General features: G+C 36.0%; 1 protein-coding gene across 10 annotated transcripts in view; it reads right to left on the reverse strand.

Annotated features, from left to right (window-relative positions):
* Nucleotides 1–13,362, reverse strand: part of SOX6 (SRY-box transcription factor 6) — a 357,612-nt gene that overhangs the window by 120,574 nt on the left and 223,676 nt on the right. For 5 of the 10 annotated variants that reach the window (XM_039256670.1, XM_039256668.1, XM_039256665.1 and 2 more), the window contains exon 6: nucleotides 2,966–3,086. In XM_039256670.1, coding sequence (XP_039112601.1) covers nucleotides 2,966–3,086 — 121 coding nt within the window. Of the gene's footprint in view, nucleotides 1–2,965; nucleotides 3,090–13,362 lie in introns of all 10 variants that reach the window. The other 5 variants (XM_039256669.1, XM_039256667.1, XM_039256666.1 and 2 more) reach the window with 1 other exon arrangement.

Here is a 13,362-nt window from a genome sequence, read left to right on the forward strand (position 1 = left end):
ATGGGTCAGATTATCTGAAGGAAAAAAGGTCCACAGCCCTAAGTATATTTGTTTAGACTGTCCTAATAATGGATTCAGAAATAGTCAACTTTGACAGTGAACATCACCCTAAGGTAGTCCACATTTTCTGAAAATCAAGACAATTACTTAAACAACTGAAGGCACAACACTATGGAACTGTCTCAGGTTATGGGAAGGTGGAAAATGTACAAAAGCAGAGTAATTTATTTTGTAATTTATAAGAGCAAGATAGTGATCGCTCATTTTCTTGTTGATATTATATATCAAAATATAAAGCTACACCCCCATTTCAGGGCTTTTATATGTGACAGAGCTACTTTCTTGTAAAAATTTAGTCCTTGGGTGCTTGGGTAGCCCAACTGGTTAAACGTCTGACTCTTGATTTAGGCTCAGGTCACGATCTCACGGACTGTGAGTTCAAGCCCCATATCAGTATCAGTGCTCACTAACAGGGCAGAGCCTACTTGGGATTCTCTTTCTCTACCCCACTCTCTCTGCCCCTCTCCGGCTTGCCCTCTCTCTCAAAATAAATAAATAAACTAAAACATCTAATCATTATTCTACATGTATTTCAAATGATACTCTCATAGTTTAGTTTGGGGCAAAAAGTTTTTCTAGTCCAGACTCCAGTCTAACATGCTTCTACTCCTTCAATCCATGTGAATGACAAAAACATTGCATAGATGAAGTCTCCTGAGTACATAATTTCTCTACTGATCACATAAAAACATAATTTTAATCATTTTAAGGATAATTTGTATATGCAATAAAACCTAGATCAGAAAATATTAAAGTATTTAGAGTTCTGGCTAATAAAAATTTCTGACATAACTTAGGGGTCAACAGAAAATATCTTATTTTGTCAGCCTTGCTTGTGATTAAAAATTGTCCTATGTGTCAAGGCCCACTGTCCTGCCTGCCTTAACCAACAGTTTTAGCCACCATAATCAAAGGAGAGGAGCAAAGGAAAAGAGAGAATCTTAAGCATACTCCACTCTCAGCATGGAGCCTGACATGGGACTCGGTCCTACAACCTTAGGATCATGATCTGAGGTGAAATTAATAGTCAGATGCTCAACCAACTGAGCCACCCAGGCGACCCATCAATCTCCATATTCTTTTTATTCACTACAATTTCACCCATGCTATATAAGAGGAATTTTTAAAAAGTGGTCCAAATTCATTACCTATGTAACAGTACATTCCCCCATGAAAAACAGCATTATTGTTTTAACAAAATTAGGTAAGTAACATGTCAACTATGCTGATGTTATGTCTAGTAGAAAATAAGGCTCACGCTCAATTTTTAAACGTGAAGAATTTTAAATGTAGAAATACTGAAATTAAACAGAGAGTTTTCACAGATGGTTCATTGAAAAGGGTTCTAAGACTAGAATAGGAATGACTACTCAGATTCAGGGTAAACCAGTAAATTTAGGTCACATCAATTTTCCAAAGGAAGTCAAGATGGAGAAATATTTCAGAACTTCTTAGAGACATCAGGGAAGGATTGAACCAGGGAAGGATTAACCAATCTACTGATAGAAACATATTATCTGACAAAATATAATCCTGTACTTAATATAGATATAAATTTCACAGGGAATAATACTTGCTCTAAAAATCCTGCTGTAGAAAAATCAAATTTTGACAATTTGAACAACACAATTTTCTTGCATTCAGGTATCCCAAAATCTTTGGTAATACCAGGTATGACTAGTTTGTATCTGAACTTTCAAAGTCAATCCTTAAATGAAGCAAATCCTTAACATCTCTATTCCTTAAAAGATAGAAGTTTTGACAGACATCCTACCTTTCCTCGCAAAGAAGATGGTAATCTACCAAATGCAAAAGAGTAATCGATAGCAAGAAGCAATTAAAATAGGTGTTAAAACTCACTAGATTTGTTTTTTGATGCTATTTAGTAAGCTTCCTTACTGAGGATTTTAGTAGAGTGATTTATAGTTTATTATTACTTTAAGCACATTAAAATGCCTTTGTTCACTTTATAAACCCCATACACAAAGAAGCCGCTGCGCTCAGATTTGCTGCACTTAGATTTGGTGGTTAATATAATCAGGTTAATATGTTAAAAAGAACTTGACACGGAAATTATTAATGAGTAGAACAAGGTCACTACTTCTGAGCTGAGGTCACTTACAAAGAATGCACAAATGAAATTAAGGTTGACTTTATTTACTTGACTATCTTCTTACATTGGATTCCTTTGGCAACATATCTTTAAACATTTAAAGCCCTGTTTACAAGGAGGCTCTGAAAGAAGCTTCAAACCATTATGTCCCTAATTGAATTCCCCAGGAGTCCAGTAAACTCAGAGGAATAAAGAAAAATCATAACATTTGCTAAATCATCTCAAAACATATTTCACTGCAAGGTTATGTGACCTGTTTTGAGGTTCAAAGATGAATGAGAAAATACTACTGTATGCTTCATTATTTAAACTAAACTCAAAAGGAATCTTACCTATCAGTAGTGAACTAATTAAATCTGTCCAGTTTTAACTTTTCTTCCAGGAGAAATCAGACAACAAACAACAAAACATTTTATAGTGTATGTGATCACTCTCCCAGAGCATAAAAGCTCTTAGGAGGAGGAACGTGTCTTTAACCAAAGACAATTATTCACAGTAAAGGTATGAGAGAGAGCTGACAAAAATTTGTGGTCCCCAGGGAAAGTAGCATTTTATCCATGAATTCAGAACAAACCAAGTGGAAAAAGAGAAAGTAAAAGTTTTTTTTGCAACAAATGAGTAACACGCCCCCTTCCCAATTAACTTTCCAGTTCTAATTTGACTTTAAAATCAGCCTTTATGATCATTTTATTCATAGTTCCTTTGTATGCTCCTGTGTTTGTTGTGACTACTAAGCAAAAACATTGAGGATCTTAGCATTTCCAAAAGAATGTTGAATTCCTCTCTACTTACCTGGTTTGTATGTTATTCCAGGGGGGAAGAGGAAGCCCTGCTGGGCAGCGGCAGCTGCTGCCAGGGTCCGCTGGTCATGTGGAAAAATTGGGATCATGAGCGGAGGCATGTGACCCTGAACCTGCTAAACAGAAGAGAGCCTATGATCAGACAGAGAACAAATGTATGCCAAGAAGTATTTGTTTTTCACTCCTGCTGGTGTGCTGGTACCCAAACAGCCACCCACCTCTGACCTCATTCCGAATCTGCTCCCTGAGAAAACACAGGCAAAAGTTAGCAAATCCCTGTTCTTAGATCCCATTAGGACTCCAAGGACACAACCTTGTGAATTTGCCTCATCCCTGTTTCTACCAAATAGTGGTGAATGGTTTTTCTTTTATCTTGACTCTTTTCTTTTCCTTTTTTCCTTTTTTTTTCTTAAACAAAACAACTGGAAGAAATAAGTTTGCTTCTTACACTGTGCAATGCTGAAAGGTTTTGCTCTTTCACCTGCTTTGCATTCCATCTGCCCTTTGTTTGGAAAACAGTGTTTAGTGTCCTTGGTCAGAAAATAATGTCTAATTGTTATATATTCCAAATGCTTTATCTCCTCAGTTTAGGTATCTTATTTCAAAGCCTTACCGCATTATGTTAAACAAACATATAGCTCTTCAGATTTAAGGCTACTACATCTTGGCTCCCAATTAAACTAATATTCTTTGCCATACACACCTCGATGTAACATATAAATTGCTTGTCTGGCTTAGAAGTTTTACAGCTTTATGCACTACCATGTAGCTCAGTAATTATGGAGTTGTATTCAGAGAGCATTTCATAATAAATCCTACTATATCAAATTTCATTTGACCTCAATAAATGTATCAAAGAGCACAAAAATGCAAAATAGAAAATCTTTACTCTATATCAGTATTTGTATTCCATATAAAGAAAATAAGAGATATGACAAAATCATGCCTGTGAAATCACATTTTAATTTCTTAGCTCCCTCTTTTCACTCTATGCATGCTACCCTGATTCCAGGATAGTATCATAGTAAGATTCTGTCCTGGCTTTTAGTGCCTGATTTCATAGGTTAAACTATAGTACTTTTGTTATTTAAAGATCAAAACTAGGATACACTAACAGAGATGCTCCTTAAGTTCAAACTGGGTCTTTGGGCTCTTTACTAAGTATAAAAAAGCTGTATTATATCCTGTTTAAGCTACAAACATTTACCAGTAATTCTACCAACCCCAAACCCTTCCCCCCATTTAAATTTTAAAATCTTCTCTTTAGGCAAAATTCCATACACTGGCTGATGACCCTGTTTACACAGCGCCAACTTGCCTTGTCCTGTCCCTGTTCCCTCAACAGCCAGGGACATGGTGCAAAAATGCTTCTGTGTGGGTCTAAGAGGTTTCATTTACCAACAGCTTTTCTCTAGGGAAAGCCGTAAGATGTGGGTTAATAAAGGGCAAGCAAAAAATAAACACTATACAGTATTTTTCTGAATTCATTTCTCAGGAAAATCAACTTATAATAAAAAGGTCTTTGTGCAATTACTACCTTGCCAGTGGGGCGTGAAAGAAACTAGCTTTGGGCAGCTATTTCTATCATTTTAGCTGAGGTAAGCCCGAGTTTTGTACGTTCGAGTACAAACTTAGCCTGCGTAAATTGGAGCTGATCCCCTTGTGCCCAGGTCTTGCCTTTAACCCTGAAGAAAAGCACTAGGTTTGCTATTCAACTCCAGCTTGCTGTGACCTGATGCAAACCTGAGGTGTCAAAGATGTGGGCACTGTTCTATGTCAAAAAATAAAACACATTCTTTTAGGTAGGATTGTTGTTCAGTGCAAGAGTATATCAAAAGAAATAATTTCATTTACTTCTAGAAATATGGTTCCTAGCATGTACCTAGAACATAGCACAGAAGCTTTGTGTTCTAAAGGGGAACAAGTGAGAAGTATAGCTGTCATATTTATTTATTCTTTCCTTCTTTTTAACAAACATTTATTAAGTTATTATTATGTGCTATGAATCTTGAGAAGTAGCTGAAAAAGGGGGCTATTTAGCTTGGGAGAGAGAAAATACAAGGCTATCTTCACATGGCAAAAGAATCAGATTAAGTCTGAGCAGTTAGAAAGGGCAGAACTAGACTCAAAAAAGAGATTTTAAGGAAGTTTAATGTAGAGAAGAATTTTCCAATAATGAGTTATTCAACAATCACTCTGATTAAAGAGGTCACATGTGTCATTTCCCTAGAGGTGGTCAAATAAAGGCTATATACCCACATGTTAGGGATCCTTTAAAGGATAAGCATAACTAAACCCCTGACTAGATAATGACCTAGAGAGCCTTTTCAACTCTATGATTCAGATTGTTTCAAATTCCGCATTAGGAAGATAATGTGATGTAGCATTGCTTTATTCATTCGTTCACCACATATTTGTTCAGAATCTATAATGCCTACAGAGGCTTTGTTGTCAAACATATATGAACTTAAATCTACATACTGCCATTCCCTTGGCTGTGTGAACATGAACAGTTACTTAACCTTCCTGAGTCTATTTCCTCATGTAGAAGCTAATGATATTACCTTACATGGTTATTGTGAGGATTCAATAGACCAGAAAAGTAACATTTGTGGCATGGTGACTGGCATGTAATAGGCACTCAGTAAATGTCAGAGCCTTACTTTTTCTCTTATGTAGTTTGCATATTTCATTCTAGAAAATTATCAAATTGCTAAAACACACACATGTGCGCACGCGCGCACACACACACAAGAAACAGCAACTCTTACCCATAACTCTACTTCAGAAAAGAAAATATGAACGAACTAAATAATTCAGTTCAACAGGCAGAGGCTTATTATGTTCTTAGCAGACAGGAAGCCACACAGAGTGTTATCCCATCCCAAGTATCTAGAAAACCATAAAATAGAAGAGGTGGGATTACAAGGATCATTTGAAAATGCAATTTTGGATTGTTAGTGTTATTCATTAAACAGCATCTTGGGATGAAAATATAATTTTACTTCTATATTAGTGTCAAAACTCTTCAGATCGTAAGACAACATAAAGGGATCAATGGCAATTAAGCGTCAGACCTTAATTCTTGAATCTTGGTGTACGAAGACACTTCTTTTGTAACTAGCTACATGCATGAGATGACTAAGTAAACCATCTAAGGTCACTTTCAATGCCAAAGAGCTGTAGGTGTTTCATATTAACATAAGTTGTAAGAATTTAGGGAAGTTCCTTTCTGTCCATCACCCTCTACAAAGTAGGATATGTTAGAAACTTTCAATGCTAACAATTAGTTTAGAGGCAGCTTACAGTAAAGTAAATAAGAAGGGGGACAGAAGACATTGTGAAAGCAATAGTAATGATGGAATCAGAGTTGGAACAGAGCTTACAGCTGACCAAAACTAGTAGTTCTCAAAGTGTGATACCTGACCAGTAACATCAGTAACACTTGAGAACTTAAAAAAGCAAATTATCAGGCTCTGTCCCCCTCCTCCAGATCTATAAATCAGAAACTCTGGGACCTGGGTCCAACGATCTAATATTTAAACTAAAATTTAATTCAGGGCAGTGTTTCTCAAACTTGAGTGTGTATTAGTTCAGCTAGAGGGCTTGTTAAAACAAAGACTGCTAGGCCCTACCCTCAGAGCCTCTAAATCAGTAGGTGTGAGGTGGGGTCAGAGAATGTACTTTCCTAACAAGTACCCAGGTAAAGCGGGCAGTATGGCCCAGGACCCACTCTCTGAGAATCACTAATCTAATCCAAACTTCACAATATACACAGGGAAACAGGTGGCTAGAGCAGGTAAAAGACATGCATTGCGGTCACACTATCTATGACAGGGCTGGATATGGAGTCCAGACCGGCTCATCACCATGTCCAGTGCTTTTTCCACTACATCACATGGACTTCAGTGATGGAAAAGAGAGAAATCATGTGTGTATGTTCTTTGGGTAGAGAAAATCTTGAGGTCTGCAACCAAAAGTAATTTTCTATTTCAGAGGTGGATTGTTGGAGTGACTCTGGAGTATGGATAATATATTGTTCAGCTCCAGTTCCTTCTTCTCTCTTATTTTGCACCCAGAAAATTTGATCACAAAGCCACTGTCATTAATTCCAATAATTTATTATAATATATTTATTAACAGTGATTATTTAGCTCCAGTTGATAAAATTGCCCTTATTTCAAGTTAAACAATGATGTGAAAAATCAACATGCCCCTTATTAAAGACAGGACAAAATACTCAGTAGCAGTTAGAATCTAGACCAAGAGAAGATGATGAAGCATTCCTATTGGAGCTCTAATTACAGAAGTAATAATAGTGATGATGATGGTAATGATAATCATCATTATCACAGCCACTAATATTTTCCAGTGTTTCCTATATGTCAAGCACTGGGAAAGTGATTTACGTGATCTATCTCATCTAATCCTCAAATCTCTTTGAGGTATTTACTATTATTCTCCTCAATCACTTAATGAGAAAGACAAAATCATGAGATGCTCAGTAGCTCAGCCAATTAAAAAGTGCTAGAGAGCCAGGATTCAAGTTCAGGTTTGTCAGGCTCAAAGTTTACATTTCTAACTGCCATATTATATTAAGGATCAAGTCATCTTTTGCTAAACAGACTTAAATGAGATAAGGAATATAATTCTTTGTAACAATTAACTGAAAGTTTTATAAATGTAATTGTAAATTTACATGCACTTTTATTTATTTTTAAAACTTTTTTAAATTTTTTAATTAAAAAAAATTTTTTTACAAATAGTTTATTGTCAAGTTGGTTTCCATATAACACCCAGTACTCATGCCCACAAGTGCCCTCCTCCATGCCCATCACCCCCCTCCCCCCCACACCCATCAGTCCTCAGTTTGTTCTCAGTATTCAAGAGTCTTTCATGGTTTGCCTCTCTCCCTCTCCCCCACTATTTCAACCCTTCTTCTCCCCCTTGGTCCTCAGTTAAGTTCCTCCTAATCCTCCTATAAGTGCAAACATATGGTATTTGTCCTTCTCTGCCTGACTTGCACTTTTAATAAATACTACAGAGAGATCCCATGTGTCCTTTATCCCTAGTGGTCATAACCTGAAAAACTATAGTACAATATCACAGCTAGGGTATTGACATTGATATAATCCAACAACCTTATTCAGATTCCCCCAGTGTGATACTATTTTAAAGGAATTATGTGTCTTAAAAACTCACAAGGGTAGTGGAGGTCTGTGAATAATTCCAACTACCACCTTTTATAGAAAGCTGACCAGTACGGCCTAGTGCAAATAATATGAATAGAAAGCATGTATTAAAGCAACAATTTACCCCTTTCATAGCTTTCCACTTATTGTACTTACATTTACTAGAAAATTATTGATTGAACGTGGGACAGAAGTGGAAAGCAAGGACAGGGAAGGGAGGAGAGATAAAGAAAGAGGGCTTGGCCACCAAACAAGAGTCACATAAATGTCTAGAATATTTTTCTCCTATAGAAGTTGTGAGTTAAGTTTCCTGCACTGAGTGTCAGGGCTTAAGGTGGATGAAGAATTATGAATATACAGAAAAGCCGCACCCTGCTCTAAAGGATGTAAGCTTATCTTCCTTCTTCCTTCCCATCATCCTATTTTCCCACTTGATGACATGCCAGGGAAGGCAGTCACATTGGATATAGCAACTTCCAAAAATATTTTACGAAAGAATAAAAATTAATAGAATTCCCCTCACTTCATCAAAGAATTACCAGTCTCCACATGTCTTTTCCAAGAAGTTATCAAAATTTCAAATAGCATCTACTTTTCTTGAAAGTGTAGCTTTCCCTTAGTACAAATTCAAAGATTCTTTCATTATTACACAGGTAAAAATGATTTGTTTAATACAAAGAATAAAATTTGATGTGGACAAAAATATATCTCTGAGCATGAAACCACATTATTTTTACTGCTTTGCAAGTCAGCACTAACAGGCTGGGTATGTAACTCAACTGACTACAAGAAACCAGAAACTCCATCCTAGGTGAAGCTTAGTCAGGGCATCATGAAAGAAGAAAACTGTGGGTGCCAAGGTACAACTGACCATGGGTTCTAAACTTCCACAATTCCTGACCAAAGTGTTACCTCTTTGCAGAAAGTGGGGAACACATGCTTGATCAAATAGGATACATGCCCAGAAATTTTAATTGGATGGTGTTCTTCATATCTTTCAGACAACCAAGACAGCAGCAAGGCATATGTGAAACACTTAGGTTCTGTCTCTTCCTATCTGCAAAACAGCATTGTTGCATCAATACTTATCCTCTTTGTTTTCTCTGTGCTAAGTTGTTGATGATGCCGTTTTTTGCCATCTGCCCCAGAGCTTCATTAAAGATACATGAATGGGCTAGCTGGCCTGATATCTTGTGAGGAACAGGTGCTATTGTTTGTCCCTGAAGACTTGTACTAAAGATATGACTCAGAATACTTGAGAAAGAGCATCTGCAGCAGTCAGTCAGAGAGCAACTTGGCAGAGACCAGGCTATGTGCTAATATGCAAACAGAGTGACACTCAGGGGGGCTCATTTTCTCTTTCATGAAGATTATTTAACTTTTTTGGTGATGGGAAATATGTATTTGTATTGAAAATCATGAGCAGATTAATATCTAATACTGAGTTAAAACCAGTGAGTAAGTGAAGATCATTTTAAGGCTTTATTTCTAGTAAATCATTCCTCATGTGGTTTAGTTGAAGAAAGCTTCTTTAATCTGTTGGAAGAAATTGTTTCTAATGTTTGTAAATGATGACAGAGAAAGGGAGATAGAGATAGAAAATAAAGAATGGGTAAGAACAGTCAGAGAGGGAGAGGGGGCACAGGGAGGGAATTTCCTAAAGGCCCTGTTCTTTATTTCAAAGAATAGCTGAGTCATTTGTATAAATGTTACCACTGTGAAAGCCTCCACGTCTAGAGAGAAAGAAATAAAGGACCCAGAAACCTTGCATGAGAAGACTTCCAAGTCAGAGAGGTGTCCTCTTAGTGCCAAAAAGTACATGCCAAATTATATATGGATCTCAGTTAACTCTGAAGAGTTAGGAGGGAAAGGGTCTCATTTGGTAGGATACATTCATGCCTTAACATAAAACTTTTCAAGTCTGGTTTTGCTTAAAACCTGTCTAAAATATTGACTATGTTCTGACCTGCTTTAGAAAGCATAATGTAGTAGTCAGCATATTGAAGTTCTCTTGGTTGACATAATTGGAAGTACACAAAGGAGCCTTATATTGTATATGGCCTACTGACTATTCATTAATTATCTCAATTCATTAATCATCTCTCACAAAATAAACTGAGTGTCCTGAATGGCCTGTGACATTTATATTTCTATATGCTCCACTGCTTAATCACAAGGCTAAGGATATAGTAGCATTTTGTATCAACCAATTAATGCAAGAAGCATCTTAGACCAAAGAGCCAGTTTTCTGGGCACCAATATCCATTGGTTAATGCAATGAATCACTTTTATTATTATTACAACATCATCATCATCATCATCATCATCATCATCTCATCATCATAATCATCATCAAGAATGACTCTTAAATACATCTTGGTATCACCTTGTTTACTTTTCATTTGTCTTTTAGCAAATCTCTACTTGTAGAGAATCTACCTGGATCTAGTAGGAGAAAAATAATCAACTTCCATCAGGAACAATTCTGGGACACAAAAGAGTATTTGAGAACACAGAGTCCCATCTTCCCAGATGTTTCCCATCAACTTCCAATGGATACACTTTGTGTAACTGTATTCTGAAGTCCTGCTTTGTTTTTGTTTGTTGGTAGCAAATATTATGTACCTTCCCCCCATCATCTTTGTCTCTCTGTCTCACTCTCAGGTCCCACAAGGATAATACACAAGACAAGTTGTTACCATTGTTAACATTCATCTTTCATATAAGGCAATTTCTTTCAAGAACTGTGCATACTAATGCCACCACTCTTTTCAAAATCCTCACTAAAGAGCCTGGAAAAATCATGAAAAGGTAGAACAAACTCAAGATATTATAGTCCAAAGACATCCTTTTAAAAACCCTGTCTTTATTCTCTTAAAGTCTTATGTTTCAGTTTGAACCTTAATTAAGAGCTGACTTTATACTTATATGATTTTCTGTATGTATATTATAGTTCAGTAAGAAGTTAATTTAAGGAAAAAAGAGAAAATAACTTCAGTAGTCAACTTGTCTTTACAGTATTAAATATTTTGTTAAATATATTTAATAAAATATCTAAAATATTCACAGGAGAAATAAAAGAGACAGATCTTGTCCCTAGTTCACTACATCCTCACCCTCACTAACAAGAGTAAGACAAGCAAACAAAGCAATTCTTTTACTAGGTTGGTTTTAAGATAGTTATTTAAATCCACATCACAGTCTGCATTTTCTAGGTCCTTTCCTTGGTTATATAGGACAGAAATAATCATTGAATGTACTAGCACAATAACTCTATCAGGTCAATAGCACAAGTTCTAAAAATCTTCTTTAGGTGCATATTCAAAGAGAAATATTAACAACTCTGAAAGAGCCAATCCTGTCCTTTGTGTTAACACCTCTTTTTATATTCTCAGCCTACTGTATATACTCACTCTATTTACATCTTCTAAAATGGGTAAATAACTCATTAATCTACCTGGATCATCAGTAGTCAAATGTGATTACTTTATCTCTTGTTCATCTTTTAAATTTTTGTTATTTATTTTGAGAGAGAGAAAGAGAGAGAGAGAGAAAGAGGGTGAGCACACATGCATGAGCGGGGGAGGGGTAGAGAGAGAGGGAGAGAGAGAATCCCAAACAGGCTCTGTGCTGACAATGGGTCTAGAGCTCATGAACCAGGAGATCATGACCTGAGCTGAAATCAAGGGTTGATTGCTTAACCAACTGAGCCCTCCGGGCACCCTGATCTCATTCATTTGTGCATGTTCTGTTTAAATACTGAATTTTCAAGGAAAAGAACATGGATTTAGCAGTAATATAATCATACTTTCTAGTATCTCTTATTTATTTGTCCCTTTACCCTCAGAAATAAAGAGCTCCACACATATAAGACGATGTCTTAGGCCCCCAAGAAACATGTTACTTTATAAAGGAGGTGTATGGTGTCAGTCTTTAATCAGCTGTCCAGGAGCCATCTATTGAGCACCTAGTACTATCTGACTGGTACTGTGCTAGGCACTAGGAATATAAAGATAGCTTAGAGAAGTCTATAGCCTTATTTTATCATGTAGTGGTGCTAGGTTTGTTTTCACTTACATAATAGTACAAATCATCTAGTTTGTCAGCTTACTTTGGAATAGGGTCAACATAGAAAGGAAAGATTTGCTTAAAAAGAAAACTAAATTACAACGAAAATTCCATTAGGTATCTTTTCCATAGTCTTCCTATGGCCTATAACCTAGAAAGATTTTGAAAGTATTTGAGAGGACAAAAGTCAGATTACTTTATAAAATGGATGATAAATGTTAATTAAATGTGTTTAAATTATCTTACTATGTTTTAAGAAACTCTCACCAGGAGGGAAGCAGAATATCCTGGCCATAGAGAAATTAATAAAACATGTTATGCAAAAGTAAAATTTATGATTCATTTGGAATTAGATATCTACCACCTTTTCAATCCATACAAATGCATAATCTTGTCAATTAAATATTATTGTTAAGGTCTAGTAGTATGTTAAAATCACTTTAAAGTGCAACTAAGGAAAATTCATGTGTGTTTATTACTCCTTAAGGATCTATTAGTGGGTATTTTATTCAGATTCGTGCTGTAAAATCTGCATAAACTCAGCATATTGTTATCCCCATGTGTGCATTTGTTTGGTTAAAGCAGAACAGCAAATCTCAATTTTTGCAACTTCTGGAAAAGTCAAGAGAACTAAAACAGTCTTAATTTTAATCAGATACAAACAGTTATCACTACAGAAGTGAAGAGTTGACTATTATGCAAATAGTCACAGTTAGTGGTCACCAGGCCATCACAGAAGACTGAGCTAGTCAATTACTTTAGATATTTCCAAAGACTAGTGAAGATGAATGTTTCTTATTCCACCCTGTCTTATTTCCACAGAAGTATGAAACATATTAGAGACTAATGATTGTTGCTCTCAGATGGACACCCCATTAAATATAGAATGATCAAAATGTTCTGCAAAGATGGAAATTATTTCTTTTTCAAATTTTGTGTAAATGCCATATAAATATGGTAACATTGTGAAAAATGTGGCATTCCTTTCTTTGTAACAACCAAATTCAGATATAAACCTTTCATAAACTTTTGACCTATAATGAAGACAATCTGGCTTTTACCCCTGAAGTATTTTACACAAGCTTATTCTGGTAGCAATGACCAGAGTTCAATTATTAAAATCCTCTTC

Source organism: Hyaena hyaena, unplaced genomic scaffold, assembly GCF_003009895.1.
Source record: "Hyaena hyaena isolate Hyena2069 unplaced genomic scaffold, ASM300989v1 scaffold_583, whole genome shotgun sequence".
Lineage (NCBI taxonomy): Eukaryota > Metazoa > Chordata > Mammalia > Carnivora > Hyaenidae > Hyaena > Hyaena hyaena.